The sequence below is a fragment of the Saccostrea cucullata genome, unplaced genomic scaffold, assembly GCF_032062105.1.
Source record: "Saccostrea cucullata isolate Sc308-1 unplaced genomic scaffold, CSIRO_AGI_Scuc_v1 ctg1138, whole genome shotgun sequence".
Taxonomy (NCBI): domain Eukaryota; kingdom Metazoa; phylum Mollusca; class Bivalvia; order Ostreida; family Ostreidae; genus Saccostrea; species Saccostrea cuccullata.
The window spans coordinates 91,896-117,235 of record NW_026938083.1 but is presented as its reverse complement, the minus strand read 5'-3'; the positions used below and the strand labels follow the sequence as shown (position 1 = coordinate 117,235).

General features: G+C 33.1%; 2 protein-coding genes and 1 long non-coding RNA gene across 3 annotated transcripts in view; 1 reads left to right on the top strand and 2 right to left on the bottom strand.

Annotated features, from left to right (window-relative positions):
- Positions 1-338: 338 nt before the first annotated feature.
- LOC134249398 (splicing factor, suppressor of white-apricot homolog) overlaps positions 339-25,340 on the bottom strand; it is a 43,157-nt gene continuing 18,155 nt past the window's right edge. The window contains exons 2-4 of the mRNA XM_062731761.1: positions 5,211-5,371; positions 1,483-1,587; positions 339-905 (exon numbers count right to left, since the gene is read on the bottom strand). Of these exons, the coding sequence (XP_062587745.1) occupies positions 799-905; positions 1,483-1,587; positions 5,211-5,371 (373 nt within the window). The 3' untranslated portion in view covers positions 339-798. The remainder of the gene's footprint in view (positions 906-1,482; positions 1,588-5,210; positions 5,372-25,340) is intronic.
- Positions 3,543-25,340, top strand: part of LOC134249399 (uncharacterized) — a 36,454-nt gene continuing 14,656 nt past the window's right edge. Inside the window, exon 1 of the long non-coding RNA XR_009988267.1 lies at positions 3,543-3,606. This is a non-coding gene — a long non-coding RNA (uncharacterized LOC134249399). The remainder of the gene's footprint in view (positions 3,607-25,340) is intronic.
- Positions 12,683-25,098, bottom strand: LOC134249395 (ribosome-binding protein 1-like). Its single transcript, XM_062731760.1, has 10 exons — positions 24,930-25,098; positions 24,418-24,495; positions 20,960-21,043; positions 17,574-17,683; positions 15,462-16,385; positions 15,143-15,226; positions 14,883-15,033; positions 14,625-14,698; positions 13,757-13,958; positions 12,683-13,533 (listed from the first exon to the last, which is right to left on the bottom strand). Exons 1-10 carry the CDS (start codon positions 25,096-25,098, stop codon positions 13,421-13,423), a joined length of 1,989 nt encoding a protein of 662 aa, XP_062587744.1. The 3' UTR covers positions 12,683-13,420.

Sequence of the window (25,340 nt, the reverse complement as noted above, 5' to 3'; positions counted from 1 at the left end):
TTTTCAAAAAGACTTTTACTGGTCCCCAGACCCGCAAGATCTTAGGGTTAGTCTAGCATCTGCCCGCAAGATTTCGTCTAAACGTCTTTGTCCTTGCATATCATCCGAGAAATTAGGGTTAGTGACTCGATGTTTTAGATAAGTTAAGAAATTCATATGCTTCTGTAATATTTGCAAGATCATAATTCAGCTTCAATAGCATTTCGTTGGTTTGTTTACATGGAAGAACGGCTAAGTCCAAAAGAAATGACACTAAGCATGCACTGCACATGCTTCGTTCAGAACTATTCTTTATTAAATAAACAATATTTATATATTATATTTATCCAAAGTCTCTTTTTGTCAATAGAATAAAAAACTTTCAAACACTTTTTGAGATATTTCGACCTTGCTACCAGCCTTCATTAGTTGTGTTTAAAAACGAAGTTTTAAACTAAACTTTTAAGCGTAGAATTCAATTTTGGGGTCAATAAGACTGTTTTATACTGAAGTTGCCTACATTTTAGCACGTTTTTCTGGAGACTGGTACAGTAAAGTCATTTTGATTTTTCTGATGTATTTCCATTGCTGAAATTTATGTCTAGCAGATTTTCCAAGATTGAGCCCATTTATTGCCGAGTATAGAATTACCTTAAATTTGTTCAAATCATTCCTTCCTTTAAGGGTCAGGACAATTTATGCATTTACTGAATTGATTTTTTCCTGTTCCTAACCACATTGTTCAGGTGATGTGGAACTTGGGCCTCTTGTTAACTTATGAAGTCAAAAGCCAAGTTTCAAGCTCTTCCTCCAACAAGACTAAAGAATTCTGATAACTCTTGTACTATTAAACCTTACTGGGGTAATATCCTCTGGAAGATTCAATTCAGATGGAGCTGAGAAAGGTTTTTCCTCTTCTGAAATTGCTGAAATATTTAATATTACATGTATGAAGTAATTTGTTTTATATCATATTCTGTTTTCTAAACATGAGAACATTTCAACAATCCATCCTAACCATATAATGATTCTTTTTAAACCATCCAATTGTAAAATCTGAGCCGTGGAGTTTTACCTCTTGATCCTCAGAGAAATTTCCGAGAAATGTAAGTTTAAGCTACAAAAGGATATCTTCATTTCATATAATTTCTCATTTTAAAGCCCTGTTATTTGTAGTTTATTGAAATACATATACAATATGAGAATATACATAAATACAAGGATAAATATCAAGGTTTTTTTGGTAAAAAGTTTGAATAAATTTGCGAAGTGGTATGAGCAACCAGTGGAACCACTTGGCAAGTTCAGGTCAAATATGTAAAAAGTTTAAGTAAAATGGATAATGCCAGATCAAAATGACAAATGAATATCAACAGGTCCTTTAAGCCAGGGTGACTAAGGTGACCTTCATATTTTAGCTTTAGAGAGTAGTCCAATTTGAGGACAACTTAATTATCATGTTATTCTTCTTTTTCTAGATTTTAAAATTGAAGTGAACTCTACCTTGATAGTATTCTGCATATTCATCCTGCTGCTGCTGTTCATAGCTGAATCCTACTGCTCCATACCCCTCCGAGAGAGACTGGTAATATCGCTTCCATTCCTCCTCTATAGTACAATCAATATATGCATTAGAATCTTTTATTCAAAAAAAAATAAATATCCCCCTTTTCTTACTGCAAAATCTTGTGTATTGGCCGCAATGATGTAAAAGACGCACCCCCAAAGTTGGGGTGAAAATCCTGAAAAAAATGCAGGTCCAATGTATAAATGGATGTGACTTTACTTTTTCTAGTACAGTAACTTCAAATAGAAATTTTTTGCACCGCAAACATTATTAGCACGTCTTTTTTTTTTTTACCCTACGTATCTAAAGTGTGCATGTGTGATATCTGAATTTTATCTTTTTAATAATTATCTAATTAGAGATAATAATACCTGATTATTTCCTTTTTAAATTAATCCCAAGTGTGTTATGAAGTTTTGCATGTATACCAAGCACGTGTCAGTTTGCACGTAAACCAGAAGTCTCTGTCGAGACTGAAACTCTACTGGTTTGTACTTATGGCAAAGGAAGAGAAAAGTACTTAAGGACGTACAACACACCTACCCCAAAAAATTCCTGTCGTTTAATTTTCGTTATTTTTGTATATTTAGTACATGACTATATCTACTGCATGTATGCACATTTTGGACAAAATCGTTCGAGTGGTTTTTGGACAGGAACTTCCAAAAGTTACCCCCCTTTAGTTGTTTACAAGGAGAGAAAATTTTTAATCAATGAACTACTTAAACATTGATTTTCAAAAAAGCCAGGTTAGATATAAATGTTAAATTTCACTGACTTATTCCTTTAATCATTTAACACAAAAACATAGTCATCTTTTTAATATACATATTATCAAAACAATTTTTAAAGACCTTAAACTGAAAAACTATGAATTATCTAAGCCTTGAAAATTGTGTATTTTTCAAATTCAAAAATTTTTTGTGAAAAAACCTGTCGTTTAATTTTGGTAAAAAACTTTCTTTAGGTAGCTGGTAGTAAAAATAATCTTCATAATTTTTTGTAGAATTTTTGTACGACCAGTTTTGATTTAATGCGGAAAATTACCCCCTCCCCCTTTCTCAATAAATCGCGTTCCCGCGCGTCTTTCAGACGGGGGTCGATCACTTTGCTATGAATCAACAAATACACATTTAAAAAAAAACAAATTGGAATATTGCTTTTGCTTCAAAAATATATTAACTTACAAATTTAAAAGTTCTCATATGTAAAGCGTATTTAAATGTAGATTTTTAGGCAATTTTTGAATACCCCTACCACCCCCACCCCTTCCTTTTTTGCGTCGCAGACCATTAGCGTTTGAGGAAACGTCGTGTAAAGTGGAAATATTCTAGTATTTCGTCATTTGAATCCCAGAGGTATGCACAAGTTTTTAAATTCATGAATGCAGAATAAATATTGACTACTGTTTTTATATTTCTAAGGAAAAAATTACTGAATGATTTTAGTGTTTAGTCCATATAATTATGTATGCGTTAATATGCATTCCATATCACATGAAACCTGGATACGAATTCAAGTTATGTTGAACTTGAATATGCTGATTTTTAAATTTATTTCTTTAATTTTATTTATAAAAAATGGTGTATGTTCAACTCTCCTGTGATATAAATGGAATAATTGTAGTTTCTTTCTGTTTCATGTCATTATTTCAAACGAGACAGTACGTGGCCGTGGGGATACATCGACATTTGCATAGATGTACACCCCTCATGATATTGTACGCATATTTCAAAGTCGTTGCTTCTAAAGTTAAAATGAAAATTCCGTATTCGTCCACATCAACTTCAAAGTATCAAACATTAAATTCTTCGTCTATTTCACTTTATATCAAATCGCACATTGATATTTTTAAAAATCTTATAGGCTACGTTTTGTTTTGATTCGAGGAAATGCGAACCGTCATTGTTGACAGGACAGAAAATCAAACGATTTGCTGCAATAGGATACTGCACTATTCACAAATGCAGATAATTTCAGTACTATTGAACAATTCTTTTCAATTCTATACTTACATTGTGTATATGAGGTCTATAGTATTCAATTCTCGGATTTATCAGGTCTTGCTGTAAATGTATCTGATTCTGTGGAAAACCGTGAATAAAAGGGAGGAAAATGAACATCTCCTACATTTTCAGAGTTGTTCCTCTTTGATCAGTAAGGGTCTGAGAACAACATCGATTTTACATTGTAAAAAGTTTTTTTGTTTGTTTATTGTAGTTTTATTTAATTAAAGAAGAAAAACAATATTTATATCGTAAATGCACAAACTGTAATGAAGACCATTAATCGGAATATTATACAGCCAATTGTACATAATAAGAATTTCGGCAATGTAAAATTTTTCAGAATTAAAAAAAATGCTGACTTTTGATCAAGATTACAATTTATTGTATATGAAATGAAATGAAATAAACATTTAGGGATGGTATTTTATGTCTTGTCTTTACGGAGTTTAATCGGGTTAATTAAAAAAATAATTATTTATTGAGTATGGTACGCAAAATCACAGCCAAGACCCAAATCCCATTTTTCTTTTATGATTGATATACATCGGGATCGTTTTACTCGTCATTTTGACGCTTTATCTTTGACGTTAATTTGACGTCACGTCAAACGTTCAATTGAAATCGCAAGAGTTATCTCCCCCAGTGTGTTGTACGTCTTTAAGCAGTTGGGAATTGAAACTTTACAACAGCAATAAATAGAATAATGATCCTTGATTAAGCCTCTTTATGTTCTTAGTGTAGTCTACTTGCATGCCACATTATATTATAATCAGACTAAAACTGTATTTGGATTAGCATTTTGAGAGTATTTAACAGAAATTTCTATTTTTAGTAACCAAGGCAATAATATTCATCGAAGTCAAAAACTGATAGGCAGAATTATGTATCTTAGTGTAGTCTACTTGTGTGCCAAGTTATATTGAAATCAGACCAAAACTGAAGGAGCCGTAGCATTTTGAAAGATTTCACAGAAATTTCTATTTTTAGTAACTACTGCAACACCGTTCATCCAAATCAAAAACCGATAAAGAGAGTTATGTATTTTAGTGTAGTCTACTTGTGTGCCAAGTAATATTGAAATCAGACCAAAATTGTAGGAGACATAGCATTTTGAAAGAATTTCAAAGAAATTTCTATTTTTAGTAACCACGGCAACACCGTTCATCCAAATCAAAAACCGATATACAGAATTATGTATCTTAGTGTAGTCTACTTGTATGCCAAGTTATATTAAAATCAAACCAAAACAGCAGGAGTAGCATTTTGAAAGAATTTCAAAGAAATGTCTATTTTTAGTAACCACGGCAACACCGTTCATCCAAATCAAAAAAACCGATACACAGAATTATGTATCTTAGTGTAGTCTACTTCTGTGCCAAGTTATATTAAAATCAGACCAAAACTGTAGGAGGAGTAGCATTTTAAAAAATTGTTTACAGACAGACAGACAGACAGCTAGACGGACGGACGCCGAACGCATTACTATTGCATAAGCTCTTCTGGTCTCTGACCAGTAGAGCTAAAAAGGGGGTTGAATTTTGTTCCTACGTATTGAGCGCACCCCTACTTTTGTACAATTTTCTGACGAAAAAAAGTGCGGCCAATACTCAGGACATTAAGGTAATCACACAAACATATTCACTCACAAAACATACCCTCATGTAACTTCTTTTCAGCTACATCTGTATGAAGCTCTAGATATCTCTCCTCGTCACACAGCTCCTCCAATTTCTTCTCCTCTGGGGTCAGTACACAGGGCTGGGCATGACTAGAGTCATATGGCTTAAGGTCATATAAGTGACCTCGCCCATCATACCTGCAGGGAAGGCAAAAATATTAGAAACTATTCCCAGAATATGCAAAACAATTAATGCATACCTACTTATAATAAACGGATACTGTAAATATGAGGGTTGTCCCGTAAAATCGTGGACAAGTTGTCTAGTTTGAAAAATAATAATCACTGCGTTCTGAAATTTTCACTACTATTTATTACATATATTATGAATATACAGAGCAAATTTCAAATAGATATATACATAAATAAACAAATTATTAGATTTTATGTTATGTATTGTATCGCCCTACGGCGCACGGATGATAACGTCAAAGTGTGTAAAACAGCGCCATGTTTCATCTTTGCTAAAAATAAAGTTGGATAAGTCCCACTTAAATTTAGAAATTCCATTGATTCACATAGGTGAGTGTCTATAACCAGTTAAGGTACCAATCTGGCACATACATGCGATCTTCTAAAGATTTATTATGAAGTTACGGACAGTATTCTCACCATTAGTCAACAAACAGACAGTCTCATATCAACGGTCGACAATGACAGCGTCTTTTGCTATTACAATAGCAGTTTGTCCATATATTTTGTACTACCTGGGGTCTCATTCAAAAAGACTTCGCTAAGAAAACTTTCATTTGTATTATTTAGAGAACTCGACAGGTTCTGTATCGTAGATACAAATTTGGGGGCGGAGACGAGTGCGCGAGCACGAGTCTCCACCCCCAAATTTGTATCTACGATACAGAACCTGTCGAGTTCTCTAAATGATTTGTGACACGATCAATCAAAAATAGCTCCGCCCACTTTATAACTTTGCAGCATCTAAACTTCCGTCTGAGTTCTGTAGATGAGGCCCCGACGGGGAGTACGCATCCGCAGTATATATATTTCCACGGAAAACGTAAAATTTGGTCAGATTAGTTTTGACAACTTAATGGGGTAGACGTAATCGAGTGATAGTCAGTCTTAATGAATAAGGTGGAGGATTTAACCGTCATTGTTGTGATCTATTAAATTGAAGATGGAGATTTATCATAAATTTATTTCACTGAGGGGTCTTGAAATCCCGGTTTATCTAGATTAACAAAAACAGGATTTACAGAAAATTCTTGGATGGACTGTCACGGATTTTTATTTTCGAATTGAATTGCGACATTAAGAGACATGTGCCTGTCGTCAGCGAGAAGGATTTTAAAAAATAAAAACGCGGAAAAATGGATTTGAATGATTTTGCACGAGGAGAGTGGATGTTTTCCGTTATTGCAAATTTTCCGTTTCCATGGTTTCGTTTGGAGCGAAATTACGTACAGAGGATGTTTTCCGTTATTGCGAATTTTCCTTTTACTTTGGATCGAAATTACGTGTAGATTCTGTGTGGAATAAGTTTTTAAAAAGTGATTGAGAAATTGACATTTTACATTCTCAGGAAAATACCGAGTATTTCTCCAAAATTTATAATAGGAAAACATCAGCATTTACTATTTGTACGTGCTTTTGCTAAATTGAATCAGATTTATTTTTAGACCGTGCTGTATTTTAGATACAGAATAGTTGGCAAATACAATGCTAATACATAACGGAAAGTAGCTCCGCCCACCGTAGTCCCGTTCTGTATTGCTAATACAGAACAGTAAACTTCAAAGAAAAACACCGCTATCGTGTCACAACATTTATATACTAAAGATCTGGTGATTTTTGTCATATTTTCTTTCTTCTGTATTCATTTAAAATCGCTTAAGGTGTCATTACAACATCCTAATCTAACTGAACTGCTCGCCGGTGCGCCGTAACGTCATCAATAACCGCGATTTTTCGTGTATTGTGTTTACCACTTTCCCATTTCGAATGGTCGGGAATCTGCCAAAAATTAACCAAATGCCTTGATTTTTTTTTAGAAATACGACAAAATTCATTAAGGAATCGAATCATGATAATTTTCATCCCGATCTTATGTATTGAAAACTTTTATTACGAATTAATTCGTGTTTATTCTCTAATGTAACCTTATTATTTTTACCGTGCGCCGTAGGACCGTACCCTGTGCACATTCAGGCGTAATAGAATCTTTATTTTTGTCTATATATTATCAAAAACATAATGATGCACTTAAATATGATGAATAAACATTTACTGAAAATTTCAGCTTAGTGCGCCCATTACTTTTCGAGAAAAACGCTTTGTCAACGATTTTACGGGACAACCCTCGTACAAATTTCCAAGAAGAGTGAATTCAGAATTCTTCTTTCAGAAATACTTTAAATATTCTTTTAAAGTTGAATCTTTTCTCTTTTCTTATTCTTTCAAGATATTATATTAAAATGTTCCAAATTTTGTTCAAGATTTAAGAATCTTTAATTTTGAAATTGATCGATACCTTATCCCTTGTCTTAGACAAAATAAAAAGCACCATATTTACACAGTTGGATTTATTTGATAAAAAAGTTCATTTTTGTTGGACTCTGGGTCTTCTATTTTTTACGATTGTATATTCATTTCTTTGAATTAAAATGCACACAAACAACGTTTCAAAATAATGGAGAAAAGACCCAGAGATAGAAAAAAATTTAGAAAAATTGTTTAAAATGTTTAAAAATGTATCATTTTGTACCAAATGTCAGATATAGCCAATTTTCAAGTTATTTTTTAGCAAATCAAATTGTAGCCCACCCTATCTCCAAGGGGTCATGATTTGAACAGTTTAATTTAATTTGTACACTACTAGGGATGGGTATCGCCAAAAATTTCGTATCGCGATATATCACGATTTTTTCCCACAATATCACGATAATATCATGATATTTTTAAAAGCAGTTTTTACAATGATTTTATATGAAAAGTTGATTTTTTTTCTAAAAAATATGCTAGTAAAAGAAAATTTTACTTTTTTGAAATTTTTATATTTATAAAATCAATCATGTTAGGACGGTAAGATGCCGTTCTTTTCACTTTTTACAACATTTTTTATACTCTCTGTAATTTTCATTTGAAAGATTGAACAAATAAATGAATAATTTCTGGACTTTATAATATGTACTTAGAGACCTGTACTTAGGTCTCCGTATCACGATACGTATCACGCAACAAAAAATCGAGTTATACCGGTATACCGATAAAATTGCACATCCCTATACACTACCCCTGGATGCTTCCACATTAGTTTCAGCTTTTGGGCATTTCAGACCCCGAGGTTCTTGAAAGGACTTTTTAATGTCCCCACACTATTTTTGTCTTTTCTTGTTTATGACTTATATCTCCTTCATACATATGATAATTTCTAGACCTAAATACTGTAAAGCAGCCTTCAAATTACTGGAATTTGGGTGAAAATACTGTACACTGCTAATCAAAAAACGGTACAAAATACCGACCAAAACAACAATGTAAGGTGTTTATTTTTTAAATAATAAATTTCAAATCAATGTACAGGTGCACCACTGCATAACATGTACTATGATTTACTATTCACTTCGAGAAACCATTCAAGTATTTTGAATTTCGGCAATAATGCTAAATGCTGAACTCAGTAAAAAGTACAGTGTTTAAAAACAGTTTATTGTACGAGTCTGGTCGTCTTCATTCAGCTGTAATTTTTAAATTGTACTAAAAAAACATTTCTCTTAATCTATGTTTGAATAGACAATATGTATGCCTAACCAAATAATGGACTAAATTTCGTTTTGCTGTCACAAAGTGTCTCCAATTCTTGTCAATGGCGTTTTTTTTTTAAATTTCTTTAGTTTTAATAAATTACAGTTTAAACAAATCCTTGATAAAGGTCCTATTAAAAAGCAATCAGCCAAACAAAACGCTTTGATATCTCCTAATTACGATGTAATTATCACGGAAATATTTCACACCTTCCTTCATGATGTTTTGTTTACAGTAATCAAGCGCAGTAATTCACGCGTACTTCTAGATTTCCGGTGTTGCGAGAGCGGGAATGAAAGAAAAATGGTGGTTTCCGGTAAACATTTCAAAATACGGTACACATTTTCATTTCCCGTGAATTTTGGTGTACCCCCGTGAGCCCGTGAATGGGTCGAAAATACTGACATTTTGTGTACCGCCGGTACATATCACATGTATGCTCCTTATGGGGAGACTTGACCCTTCATTTTAATTTTTACAATTTAAACCCCCCTTCATCCAAGGGTGCTATGTACCAAGATTGGTTAAAATTGGTCCAGTGGGTCTTGAGAAAAAGTTGAAAATGTGGAAAGTTTAAAGACCGCCACGAAGCAGACAACAAGTGATCAGAAAAGCTCACTTAACTTTCAGCTCAGGTGAGCAAATTATTAGCATTCACATTAACTTGATAATACACATATGATACAGAATGGGTATATATAAATAACATCATACTTTCAATTAGATTACAAGTGGCCCATTGAGGGCCTTGAATCGCTCTTCTGATAAATTGTACAATCTATCATTTCTATTTGAAGCTTCTAACTATAAGTTAATAAAACCCAAGATGCATCAACTGACAGCGTTTGATGATTCTTAGCCAGTTAGGACTGAAGATACTGTATGGGGGATTAATTTCACAGGTTGCAATTTTCAAGTTTTTCTTTCATCTGACACGATCGCGGTTTCTTGAATTCGCGGAATTAATATAAAATAAAACTTACCTCCCTTGTCTATATCCCGTTTAGCTACATGTAAATAACATCAACAGGGTAGGTTAATATAAAATTGTTAGATTTAATAAATAATTGACGATTAATTAAAACAAGTGCAGTTTATAAAACGTCCTTGACTTTAAACGTCTAATGACTTTCCTATATGCATATTACGATGAGTGCATGTACACCCCTAGAGGCGAAAAACCACTGGGCGGTAATAAATGTGTTAATGTAGGTCATCCAAATAATATCCTTCCAAAATCTTCAGTAAGTTTGATAATAATTATTTGAATTTTTTTAAAATGTCGATAAGAATTAATAGCCATTCTCTGTAACCACTTAAACTTCGTTGCCACGCATGGTCACCGATTTTGATGAAACTTCACCCATGCTTAGTACTTGACACCAGAAACAAATTTCAAACAAAATTTTGTTGCTATGGGTCTCGGTTGCTATGGCAACAGCCGGAAAAGTTTGAAAAATCGAGATTTTCAGCCACTTTAAATCTTGACTGTGGCTTAATAAAAACTAGAAAAAGCAAACAAACCATTCTCACAAAAACATGACACCTTGATGTCACTTATACTGTAAAGAAACTGTTTAGAATATATCTCTAAGTAAGTGGTAACCAAGGGTACATTTGGAATACATTTAAAATGCTGAAATATGCTGTAAAACCCTCCGTATTCACTAATGGTAGGTGTTACATGCTAAAACTCAATCAACGACTTAAGAAAAACGATGAAAATGTTTAACCATAAGTATATAAGTATAAGCAATATTATTCTATAAATAACTTTTATGGTTGCCATGGTAACACAGTGTAACCATGCAAAACCAGTAACTAAGATTGGGTTAATGCTGCTGTCTTGAGGAAAAACATGAAAATTCAAGACTGGCAAATATGCACCCTTAGGACCTTGCAACACCAAAACCATAAGAAAAATTGGGTATAATTGCTACTTTGCAGTGTTACCATGGAAACAAAGTACCAGTGCTTAAAAGTGAATTTTTTCGCTGCATTCAGAATTAAATTGCCATATAATCAAGAAACAAATGAAAGGACTCAGCTTGAATAGTACTTATCTGTTAGAACTGAAGTTGAATATCATATATTGATAAAATTTGATGAAGAAAACAACACTGTTGCTATGGTTACCAAGAAGGGAAAATGTTTGATTTTGTAAACTTTATATCAATATTAAACCCTGTGTGCCAATTTCTTGCATCCACTTAGAGATTGGATGATAGTCAAAATTAAAAGTCAGGTTATCTGTTAATAAATATCAATCATAAAAGTTTTGGGAATCTACATTTAAGGGTACGTATCCAAGGAAAGAAAATATTTTTCAGGTTTTTTAAGCATATATTTTCTGCTTATTTCCATAGCAACGCTCTATTTAAAGAATCTAATCTGATTTTTTTCAAATGGGAAATCTAGAAGCACACCAACATCTTTAAAAATTGATCATTAGTTATGAGGAAATGTGCTTTTTTAAAAGATAGGATCAGATTTCAACACACAGAGTGCTACTTTGAAGGCTCTCTGTGGTATAAAAACCTTGGCAACCATTGCCATCCAAAATGAAATATCATATTTTGTTCTTGGTATATGTTTCAAGGCTCTTTTTTCTATTATTTGGTCACATTTCATCCTATAATTGCTTTTTATTTTTATGTGTATGATTTTATAAAATTCAATGAATTTTTTTTTTTTACTTTTGAATACTTTGTTACCATAGCAACGTATATAATAGCTGATTTACCAAACGTGTTTATCATGCATTTGAGACATCTGACCTTCAACTTTTGGAAACAGTCATTGCCAATTGTTTGCTTTGCCGCAAATGTTAACTATGGGGCTCTAAACATGTTAAAAAATGTCATTTTTCGAACTTTGAAACATGTTGCCATGGTAACTATGAAACATAGCAACCAATTTTTGCCTGATTTCAGTTTAGGGTATCAATAACTTTTATCATAGAGAGTTAGGAGAAATTCTGAGACTACCCATACCGAAATAAGTTATAACTAAGTTATAACTTTTGTAACTAAAAAAAGTTACAAAAAAGTTATAACTAAGTTATCGGAGTTTGGAATAGCAAGTTTTATGCGAGGTATAATTTAGTTATAACTTAGTTACAAAAAAGTTATAACTCAAACATAACTTTTCATCTTTTATTTCAACATAAATACAACAAGTGCATAAAAGTTATAAAAAAGTTATAACTACAAAAAGTTATACTTATTAAAAGTTACACAAAAAGTTATAAAAAAGTTACAAAGTTATACCTTAGTTATACTTTTACAGACAGTGGAAAAAGTTACAAAAAAGTTATACCCGAAAAAAGTTATGAAAAAAGTTACAAAAAAGTTATACCCGATAAAAGTTATCATAAAAGTTACAAAAAAGTTATACCCGATAAAAGTTATGAAAAAAGTTACAAAAAAGTTATACCTAATAAAAGTTATCATAAAAGTTACAAAAAAGTTATACCCAATAAAAGTTATGAAAAAAGCTACAAAAAAGTTATACCCGATAAAAGTTATGAAAAAAGTTACAAAAAAGTTATACCTAAAAATAGTTATATCTTCAAAAAGTTATGGAAAAAGTTACAGAAAAGTTATTAAAAAAGTTATAGAAAAGTTATAGAAAAGTTACAGAAAAGTTATATTTTGAAAATCTACAAGAAATTTATTATAGGCACCATTTCTGTACAAAAGCACACATTTCAACAACCATTAAATTAAATGGATAATAAATAACAAATTATGTACAGGAACTGTTTGTTGTTATGTAACATATTAAATACAGCGACTATTGTTGATATAATTAAAATCTTTAATAAAGTGTTTGGAACAAATTTTTTTCTTTAAAATCCATTAACAAAATATAACTTCTCATTGTACACACGTTATCACATTAAAAATGAACAATAAATATCCATATGAAAGTTGTTCCATATCACAATTCTTTTAATAAATGGACAGCATTCTTATGGAGGGAGTCCGATATCACATTAAACATTGGAAAATAAATAGAACCACTAAGGAAATTCATTGCAAGTTTCGTATCACATTCAACATTGGATGATAAATATACCCACATAGGAAATTCATCATAATTCTCATATCACATCAAACATTGGATGATAAATATACCCACATAGTAGGAAATTCATCATAATTCTCATATCATATTAAACATTGGATGATAAATATACCCACATAGTAGGAAATTCATCATAATTCTCATATAACATCAAACATTGGATGAAAAATATACCCACATAGGAAATTCATCATAAGTCAGATATCACATTAAACATTGGCTACGCATTCAATATGGACAGCCATCAGCATCCTAATGAAGTGAATTCACTATCATATTATTTTAAGGAAAAAAGTTAATGTCATGGAAGGATATCACATTACGGATTGGAAGCAATCAGGAAAGGCAGGTCTGTTTCCTGTTCTGTAGGCTGACCAGGGAACTGATCTTCGTCCTCATCGAAAACTTGACATTGGACTCACAATCTCTTCCCTTAACAACAGCATAGTCTAAAAGAAATATATAAATTAATCAGCTGTGATTGCTTCACTGACTAAAAAGATGAATATTTAACACAAAATAAATTGCATATCATTGTTTTGAAAATCACAAGCAGTTCGTTTTTACCAAATAGAGCATTGAAAAATGTAAGTGTGACTGATTATTTTAATTCTAAGTAAAAGGAATTTGTCATTATTGTTAAAAATTTGTAAATTAATTTTAAATTCTTACCAACAATAGTCTTCAAAATGGACTTGTCCAATCCTTCTTTTCCATTGGCACCTGTTAGGTTTCCTCGCCTCACAAGCTCTTCATTTGTGTAAAACACAGACATCAGGTAACGTGCCATTCCAGTTCCACTGGTTTTTTTGTTGAGGGCCCGCACATCTTTTGGGTAAACGTAGATCCCACTACCAGGCATTAGCTCCATCATCTAGATAATCAAAAAAAAAAAATTTATTACGGTACAAAAAATATACACTTTTAAAAGTACCAGAGTTTCACAAAGCAAAAACTTCCAATCATCTTTGTCATGTCATTGTACCTAGTTAAGTATTACAGAGTTAAATTGTGTTCTCTCAATTTGTTCTTTTGAATGATAATTGACTTTGTGTGAAAACCAGAAATCATACATTTGTTTCAGAATATTTGTAAAAATGTCATGTATTTCAGAAAATATGATTAAATACAAACAAGCTTTTAGGATTACATTCATATTTTGATATGTTTGACAATCAAATTATCATATTTTTTCATTTACTAGTCCCTTATTCTCATTCCGTTTATCTGAAGAATGACTTATTCTGAACATAATAGCCATTTCAATTTGATGTGACCACTCCCATCATGAAAATATCTAAGCAGACAGTTTAAAGGGAAATATTATCAGGTTTTACATAGGTTTATCATTTCCTACCAAATGGTATTTAACAGGGGTAAAGGTATTAGTGAAATTTTAACCTCATTTTCAAATGTCTTCTCATGAAAGAACTTGACCAACATTCTATCAACCTTTTGTTTCTTAACCTTATAATAATCTGGATAGAGTGTTTCTTTAAATTTTTTATGCCTTATCATTGTAATTCCATCCAAAACTTACACTATGGTTCTCTGCTATCTCCTTTGGGACACGTCCTGCTCTGGGATATCCATCTTTCTGGGTATTCCATTCACCTATAAATAAAAAATATTTATTTTAAATAGAGTCAATGAATCCCATGAGACAACAGTGTTAAGTCTTGCATGAATTAAAATTTAATTTATCATATTATTAATAAATACAAATATAAAACCACAGTGTTAAGTATTTAATGCATTATTATTTTAATAATCATAATTACAAATAATAAAGGCTTACCAGTTGTCAACTGCATGCCATTAGACGTTTTCTGTTGCTCAAGTTCCTCCCTAGCTTGGAACAGCTGTCTTTTCACCTCCTCTAGCTCCCTCTCCTTTTCCTTTAAAGCAGCCTTGCAGCAATCACACTGCATAGTGTCAGGTTCCCCAAACTAAAAAGTAAAGTACCACTTATAGAAAATGCAGAACACATCATCAGGTTTCCATCTGTGAGTAAAAAGTATGAGATTTGAAATATTTTATAACACAAATCCACTGTACCTCATCTGTATTGTCAGCTGTGTTTTCTAGGAACTCGTCCAGTATCTGGTTTCCCCTGGAAATTTCCTCAGACATCCCTGGAATCTGCTCAAAAGAAATCAGATAATGTTACTTAAAAGATTCCATTTAATCATGGGGAAAATCATTGAACATTAGGCAATGACAAGAACCTTTTTTTGGCAAATTTTAAATCCAATTTACTGTTGTAAATAGTGTAACTTGTTATCAAATTAATTTAGATTTTCTGACAAATCTACTAATTTATATTACATCTTAAACTTAAAGATTACTTGTGCCAGCTTAATATAAATCAAATTACCTCAGTAAAGGAAAGGCATGTGGCTGACTTCTTCTTTGGTAGTTGTCTCTCTTGTTTTCCTTGATTGGTGTCAACTGGATTTGACTGGTGATCTGGTGGCTGTCCAAAACGTCTAAAGCGGGGCTGTATTGGAGTTGCATCGGAGTCTGAATCAGAGTGCAGCTCTGGTAGACAGTTGGCCTGGACGTTGTTGGGATGCTGCTGTTGACTGTTGACTTTGTCTTTTTGTGAACTGAGGGTTTGGGCATCAGCTGATGGTTGTTGCTTGGCTAAGTCATGATGCTGATCGGTTTGTTGCTGATGGAAGGTGCCCCCATTCTGGTGGAACTGTTGCTGGTGTGGCGTTCCCTGGTGGAACTGTTGCTGGGATGGCGTGCCCTGGTGGAACTGTTGCTGGTGTGGCGTGCCCTGGTGGAACTGTTGCTGGTGTGGCGTGCCCTGTTTGAACTGTTGCTGGTGTGGCGTGCCCTGTTGGAACTGTTGCTGGTGTGGCGTGCCCTGGTGGAACTGTTGCTGGTGTGGCATGCCCTGGTGGAACTGTTGCTGTTGTGGTGTGCCTGGGTGGAACTGTTGCTGGTGTGGTGAGCCCTGGTGGAACTGTTGCTGGTGTGGCATGCCTGAGTGGAACTGTTGCTGGTGTGGGGTGCCCTGGTTCTGTCCATGGAATTGCTGCTGCTGTGGGTAGCAGAGGTTTGGTTGAAAATGCTGTTGAGAGTTCTCATGGTGTGAATGAAACTGTTGATGAGAAGGGCTTGGACCATCTAGAGGCAGTAGCTGCTGTCCATTGTTGGGTCGAAATGGATGGTACGTCTGATTTAGAGATGGAGCTGGTTGGTTAATATTGTTGTTCGAGTGTTGTGGAGATGGGAACTGAGTCTGAGGGTGATGCTGAGATGACTGATCCTGTTGATTTGTGGAAGGGGTCTGAAAATTATTTATACAAAATTACAAATGTATTTGTTTAAGTTTATTTGAATTTAATTAAAATTTTACTTTAAATAATTGTTTTTCACAAAAAATGTGAGCAATTTGCCTGAAATATTTAGCTTAATATACCTAAAGTAAGTAATATCAACCAGTGATTACTATGGCTATTCATTTTTATTTTACATTTCTCCAGTCATTAGGGAAGAAATTGACTACATTTTAGGATTATAATGGTTCACAGGAGTTTTGATTCAATTTGGAATTTTTTGGCTTAAATTTTATAAAGCATGATTCATAACTTTTAAAAACATGGGTTTTTAAGATATATAGAAATATAAGAATGATATTAGAATTGGTCCTTGAAGAATGATTTTATTCTTATAAACTTTTTTTCAAGTCAATGTGGGCTTAGAATAAGGCAATGGTTTTTAATTTAGTACTACAAAACACTAATCATCACACTGGTATGTTAATAAATTATTCTTCGTGATCTTCAAAATGTATGATTTGTTACATAGTCATTTAGTGACAGGGTATGAGATGATACCTGGTTAGTAAATTTCATACCTGGCGAGGCGGAGTACTAACCAGGTATCATCTCATACCCTGTCACGAAATGAAAATGTAACAAATTTACCCTACCAATGAAACATTTACGTTTTATCTGTAGTTTATGAATGTTTTTCTCTGCTAAATGCTTCAGCGCGCTTATACTGTGCCTATTACATGACGTCACGTTTGTGACGTAATACATCGACTGTGTAAAGATTTACTGACCGGGTATGGATTTACAACCGACAAACTTACAAACTTGAATCTACACTACCTGAGGATGAATTTTATACAAGTTTCATCTTTCCTGTTTCAATGGTTCTTGAGAAGAAGTTTTTTAAAAATGCCATTAATTTTTCACAAATTTATAACTATCTCCCCTTTGAAGAGGGTGTGGCCCTTCATTTGAACAAACTTGAATCCCCTTCACCTAAGGATACTTTGTGGCAAGTTTGGTTGAAATTGACCGAGTGGTTCTTGAGAAGAAGATAAGAAGTTTAGTTTACAACGACGACTACGACAACAGACAATGGACAAATTTTTATCAGAAAATCTCACTTGAGCCTTCAAATATACATTTGACTTCCTCTTGTGTGAGTAGAAGCAAGATTCAAGATTAAATAAGGTGTTTACCTGATTCTTAAAGACTTGAAGAGATTGTAGAAACTCTGCATTCTTCTTCAGGCCAATCTCTCTTTTCTTCTTATTCTCTTCCCTCTTTTTTTCTCTTTCTGCTTTGTTTTCTGGAATATACATTATATGCAATTAGTTATTAAATATCGGAGTAATATCATGAAGATATTTCATCAGGGTTGCCTTCAGACCCTTTTTTTTACCATATAGTTATTTGCAGAAAGGGAATGGTCTTGAGACTCTCTCTACACCAGTGCAAATACTTTTTTGGACATTGAAAAAAAATTATTGCATAAAGGAGTTAATATAGTGCTTATCTATCTAATTTTCAATGTATAGTACGTGGCATTTACCCCCGGGAAAAATGTTCAAAGACAACACAGTATCAGTGAATGGATATCGCTGTTAGTTACTTTAATAGAAAAAAAACATGTAAATAACATGTTCAGTTAATTTATCAAGACCTTTAAGAATGTTGTGAATACTTTAATTGATTACAGATTGAGTAATTTTCTATTTTTTAGAATTTACTCTTAAGGGCAGATCACTCTTACTGCAGAAAAATACCTTAGGCCTTAGAATATCAGAAGTCTTTAGTGTGAAGGTTATAGAGGGTTCTTAATTGTAGCATTCATGATTGGTATCATTTACCGGGAGGGCCCTTATACTTATAAACTCAAACTATGTGACAAATCTTTTATCATGTTCACTGCATAACAAAAGATTGTTCAATTATTTTTTTTCTAATTTAATTTTTTTTAATACAGACAGACACAAGAGGGTAAAACAAAATATCCCCCTCTCATTCAGCGATGCGGCTTTAAATTTTTGATATAAAGATTTTTTTTTAAGTCAGTTTTAACCCCCCCCCCCCTTCCAATTTTAAGAAAGGTGAATAAGAATTAGTCAAAATTTGGTTGCTACATGTATTTAAAAATAACATTCTGACATAAAATAGTTATAGTTTTGTTCAACTCTTGCATTCCACTTATTTTTTTAACCCGCTCCAAAGGAAAGGGGGGGTATACTGTTTAACCTGTGTGTGTCTGTCCGTCCTTAACAAATTTTTGCTGTTGCAGTTTTCTCAGCAACAACTACTCATCATATGTGTTTAAGATTTTAGCTCTCTTTAGGCATGCCATGTGGAGAGATTCATTTTTGTACAAATCTGAAGTTAAATTCTTGTGGAGAGATTCATTTTTGTACAAATCTGAAGTTAAATTCCTGTGGAGAGATTCATTTTTGTACAAATCTGAAGTTAAATTCCTGTTTATCTACATGATCTATGGGTCTGTCAGTATCATCCATAACAAATTTTTGTGAAAGTTTTCTCAGCAACTACTTATTGCAGATGCTTGAAATTTTAGCACATTCTTAGTTTTATAGGCGTGTCATATGGTGGGAGTCATTATTATATTGATCTGATATCAACTTTCTGATTATCTATGTGTCTATCTATAACTGATGTGTATTCATAAGCTGGGTATATTTACATCAAAGCCGGGGCATTACTAGTGAGCATTAGCACACAGACTTCTTGTTAAATACCAGTACAATTATGGTTTTGTTTTGATTTGAACCCAAGCAACAAATATTCTGAAAGACTTGCATGTAATATCAAGTTTATTATAGCAAGTATAAATGACAAAGAATGAACATGTCATGTGCAAGGTAACCTATATACCGTATATACTCGCCTATAAGTTGGTCCGTCTATAAGTCGGTTGTACTCAGGAGCTTATATTTCAGATGTACTGACCTCATATAATATCATTCTTTTTATAGCTCGCCTATAAGTCGGACACAGAGTTTTGGATTAGATATTAACTCCCCAAAAACTGACTTATAGGCGAGTATATACGGTAATCATACATTATGTACTTGTCAGACGAAACCCATAGATATTCATCAATAATTGTTTTCCCTGGTATTTTGCATTATGTATGACATTGTATTAAGCATACATCATGAATATGTTACAAAACTATTTGGCATACCCTGATCAGATATTTAAAACTTCAGGGATTTTCCACTCACTTTTGGGAATGGGACCCAGGTCCTTGGAAATAAAAATTTAAATCTTTACCCCTTAGACCTCTCCCTCCTTTACCCCTTGACGACTTTTAATGCCTAACCCCCAATCCTTAATGAAAACTTTTGACGCACATGTATTTCATTGTTGATTTGACTTGAAATTACCACTTGTTTACTTGTTATCAGAGCACAGATGGCCACCTGCAGGTTAACAACAAATGATTGCATAGTACTAGAGTTAGAAATCATGTGATTTACCTGTTTGAACAGACAAAAGAATCTTGGAAAGTCCCACCAAATTCAAAATGGCGGACTGTTACATATGATATTTTTTGAGCATATAATCAGTCAATGTACAATATTTTCTAATCCAGTAAATCATTACATGAAATTCAAGCTATATACTATCTAACAGGTCCAGTCCAAAGACTTTTTCTACCTACGTAGCTATTAATAGCTACCTAGGTATTTAAAGCTACCCAAAGTAGCTATTTTTACCTACTTTTTATAATTTCTGCATTTTGCGGCTTAAAAAACCAAACGGCGCAACATGGTGAATACCATATTGTTTGATACAGTCACACTAATGTTGAATACGACAAAATTTTGGCCAAAAAGTGATGACTTCTTGAATCGGCAATTTTATATTAGTTTCTATGCAAAATTGAAAATATAAGAAGTCATCATTTTTTGGCCAAATTTTTGTCATATCGATAATCAATGTGACTCTATTAAAAAAAATAGTGCTCACCATGTTGCGCCGTGCCTGCATTTGGCCACAAAATGCAAGTAAAGCAGAAAGTAGGTAAAAATAGCTACTTTGGGTAGCTTTAAATAGCTAGGTAGCTATTAATAGCTACGTAGGTAGAAATAGTCTTTGGACTGGACCTGTCTAACTCTTGAAAGGTTTGAATTTTTTTGACAATCTATATGTGTAATATACTCCAACATAAGATACAAAATTTTGCGAAGTTCGGGAGTGCGCAGTGCCAATTTTGTTACCTGTTTTTCACAAATTCAGAAAAATCTTCCATTTTACACATATTTATAAATGTAAAGGTGTAGAAAATAATTATTTCAATAGAAGATTATTATAAGAAAGTTCTTCCCCATTTTCAAACCAGACCATATTTGTGTTTCGTGAATTATGATCAGGTTAAATTCTGAAGTTCTTCTGCATTTAAAAATTAAAACAAATGCAGTGCATTTTTGGGGAATGGGAGGAGTTTTGCAATTGGGAATTAGGCCAATACTCGTCCCTACACAGGATAGTGGAAAATTCCTGAACTTTTATAAAAAAAATATTTGTTAAAAATTTATTAAATTATAAAGAAATCCAGACACTAGCTTACCTTTGTTCTCCTGACTCTTTGCCTTTTTGACTGGATCATCTTTCTTTACTGTACTTTTCCGTCCCTTCTTGGTAGCACCCCTCTCTACAATGATGGGATAAAAAACATTCAAATATATTGTCAGATTAATTAAGAGTTCTAAAGACTATCTGATTGTTTTTCATATTCACTGCAATTCCTCTGATTAATTATTCAAACTATATGATTATGTGCTCAGAGCTGCCAACATTCTTTAATGACAAATAGTAAGGCGGGGTCTAGGGACCAGCTAAGCCCCCTGCCGCTGAAGAGGTTTTGTAAATGAACATGCGATCTGAGGCATAGTTGTTTCCATTTTTTTTTACTTTAAAACATTGACATGAATGCGATTGGCCTTCTAAAACCGAAACGATGATACAAGCAAACCTTGTAAGAATGTTGAATACATGATAATGTAGATACTATGGACTGCCAGCTATGAAAATACTGGTATTATAAACTTTGATCGAGAAAAACTGAAATGTGAAGAATATAGAGAGAAATTGCAAGGTGTATTTTAGACGCTGATTTCGTTCGCCTTACGCCAAAATCGTAAGGGTTGGCAGCACTGTGTGCTGTGAGGCATTATGACGTCATATTAATTGTTTTTTGATATTGAGGAACTGTGCATTGACATGTCACAATTTTTGCATCTTGCTCAAAGTCAAGTGTGCGTATATTTACATTTAATTTGCTGACCAATCAATTCCTGCAACAAGCTAAATGGGAAATTCATAACTAATTACCAATTACCGGTTAATTTAGGTCATTCATATATCAGTACTGAACTTCTACTAGAAGCACTGACTGTCACAGTTGATGGTTCAGATGACATTTAGACCTAATGCATTATGTAATGAGGTCAGCTTTGATATTAGATAAGAGCACCTTTCCAGTGAAAGTTTCTTAAATTGATTTTCGGTTAGAAACACATGTATAGGGTCCATGTATTGTAGTCCTCTTTTAAAATACAGCTACTTGTATTTAATCATAAAGAGCTTCCGTACATTGTTCTGGTGTAAAAGTAAGCTGTCATCTGTCAGTGTAACTTGTTGCTTGTAAAAGTCCAGTTGCAATTAATCTTAACTGCTAAAAAAGTTTTAGAAGAACACACTTTGATTCAATTAAAAACCAATAAAGCAAATTAATATAATTGTTATAAGTTTGCACTTAAGGGTACTTAGGAACTTCATGTATGTGGATACATGTAGAATTTTATTATTAGCTAGAGGGCTGACATCTACTGTTCTGACCCTCTCCATTTTTTTTCTTCAATGAATGCCAGTCTTCAATGAATGCAAATACATGTATCATGAAGGCTTGACCTTCACTTCAAAACAAACAGCAGTTGCAGACAAAGGTTTTCATTAATCTTAAAATGACAGAAAAAGATAGGCCTATTAAATTTTCTTCAGCAGGCTAGATAATTAATCCCAAGGGATTAATTGTATCTCTCTCATCATTTTCTTCTAAATTTAAATTACAATAAGAACTTTTTCAGTATTAATATTAGAATGTTTTTTTTTTAATCAAACTACCTTAAAAATTAATATTATTCTTGAATTGACATAAAGGGAAAAAAAGTAAAAATAAAACATATGTCTTCTTTAATCTATTTCTTGTTTTTAGAATTCAATGAAATCATAACTCATTGTATAAGTATTTTAACCAAAATAAAGTATAAACATTTATATCAAAATCCACATTTCAGAGTGTTAACAAAAAATTGACTGAACTTCAAAACAAACTTCATTTGCAGACAGGGGTTGTAATTAATCTCAATGTGACAGATAAAGATAATGCTTTAGATTTTCTCCAGGAGGAAAGCTAATTAATCCGAAGGGACTCATAGCAGCAATCAGTCTACAATCATGACAATGGATACATCTTCAGCACTTATCTCTCTTTGCCAAGGCATTCTTGTATAAAGTTAAAGAATCTACCCCACCACCCCAGCTCCAAACCAGGGGACACAGAGAACCAAACTTAGCATTAAAATATGTATTTCTGCCTATTGAACTACCATACCAAATTTGATCTTAATTGGGCAACCATATAAAAAGTTATTAAGAAAAAACAGAAAATTTGTGGACAGAAGAATGACAGACGGACAGACAGAGTGATTACTAAAGGGCACCCGCAAATCCTTGAGGGGCCGTAATAATAAAACATAATACATGTGTCAACTTTATATCAATGAATGCATTAGGCCATAATTAAAATATTGCTAGATTCTCATCCCGCCCGCCCTGATTTTATACCCCCTTCTCAATTTTTTTTATTTCTGTGTTTCTTCGTCTTAGGCCAAAATAAAAAATAGTCTTGTTTCCTGCTACCCGACCTACCCTATTTTTTTGCACCCGACCCTAAAGTTTTTTTTTAGCTTTTGGGGAAAAAATTCAAAATTTTAGAAATTTCATGTTTCAAAAGTGAAAAAATATATATATTCTCAAGTTGTATTTCATGAAATATATGTTTAAAATATGGACTTTCGTAAAATTCCACTTGAGTTATGCATCCAAAGACATGGAATTTCATTTTGAAAGATGATATTGACCTTAGCTATCTAAGCTATGACATGTTCAATTTGGTTTTGTAGTAGTTCATATCCAAAAAAATACTGTTGGGAAAAATAAAATAAAATTAAAAAATAAAATAATTTTCCTACCTACCTACCCTATTTTTTTCTGGCTGGTAGCAAGAAACAAGACTATTATTTTTTTTGGCCTTAATTCTGATCGGGATCAGTTTTCATCTACCATTCTACTTTCGTTTTAAATCCCGCAAAAGTCAAACATGATTTTGACAGCTTAAAAGATGGTAATTGCTGTAATACATGTGTCGAAATCAAAAACCAATACACAGAATTATGTATCTCAGTGTAGTCTACTTGTGTGCCAAGTAATATTGAAATCAGATCAAATTTGTAAGAGGAGTACCATTTTGAAAGAATTTCACAGAAATTTCTATTTTTAGTAACAATGCCAACACCGTTGGTCGAAATCAAAAACCGATACACAGAATTATGTATCTTAGTGTAGTCTACTTGTGTGCCAAATTATATTGAAATCAGATCAAAACTGTAGGAGGAGTAGCATTTTTAAAAAATTGTTTACAGACAGACAGACAGACGGACGGACGCCGGATGCATTACTATCGCATAAGCTCTTCTGGTCTCTGACCAGTAGAGCTAAAAATCGGATGAGAATCTAGCAATTTATTTATTATGGCCTACCAAGTAAAATATATTTATCCCTGTAATACTAAGAATATATGGGAAACTCAAAGGTGCCGATTTTTTTCCTTGCAAGCTCAAAATACAGCACTACCTCAATTGCATGATGGAACACAAACACTTTCTAATTCATATAATTTGTTCAATGCAGTGTCACACAAGATTGCTAAAAATTATCAAATAACAAGATCAAGGGGTACATTACCTGTTGGAACTTGGTTCTTTTCTGCAATGTAGTCTTCGGCCATCTTCTCCAACTGCTTCTTCCCATCTGTTGTGGAACCTACAAAGTTGATGAGATCATATTAATAAATATTCCTGACTTCAGTAAATTTTAATTTAAAATCATATGCACCAAGCTGAGCTTAACACACCAGTAATGTGGATAAGAGAAATGAATACCCAAATGCTTTTATAAGCTTCTTTATCATGTTTTTATACATGTATATGAACTATGTTGAATAATAAGTATTATCTCAAATGTCTCAATGGTTGAGGTAAAATTTTTGATTATATGATTGAAAGTATGAATAAATTTACAACTCATCAAATTTTGGTGATTAAGATGATTCATTGTAAGGTGACAACAAACTGAAAATTCAGTGGCATACCCACAACAAAATAACCAGATCCCTCTGCATTCTATTTATTCTAGCACCAAAAGTGAAATTTCACATAATTTATTTAAATATTCTAATCAGATTATTGTAAGAATACCTCTTATGGCTAGGATCTTGGCTGGATGCACGCCAGGGAAGCCATGGCAGCTGGCCTGCACGATATCACCGACTTTATAATCGCAAAAGTCCTTCCTTGGTTCCTTGATGCGAGAAAGGGTAATGGTGCTGACCTTCTCTTCATCCGTCCACTCGACCAGGGCATGCATGGTTCGCCGAATTGAAGTAATAACAAAACCTTTGAACTTTCACCTTCTGAACTTCTTGAACCGACGCTATCTTTTTTGAAAATAAAGAGCGGGGCCAATGAAAATCGCTATACGAGCCAGTTTCAAATTGAACCAATCAGCGATTAGAATCTAATTACGGAAACACCCGAGTCCAATACAATTTTTTGAAAAAAAAATAAATAACTAAAGACTGTATTGTCAAACGTGTTTGTAAGTTCAAT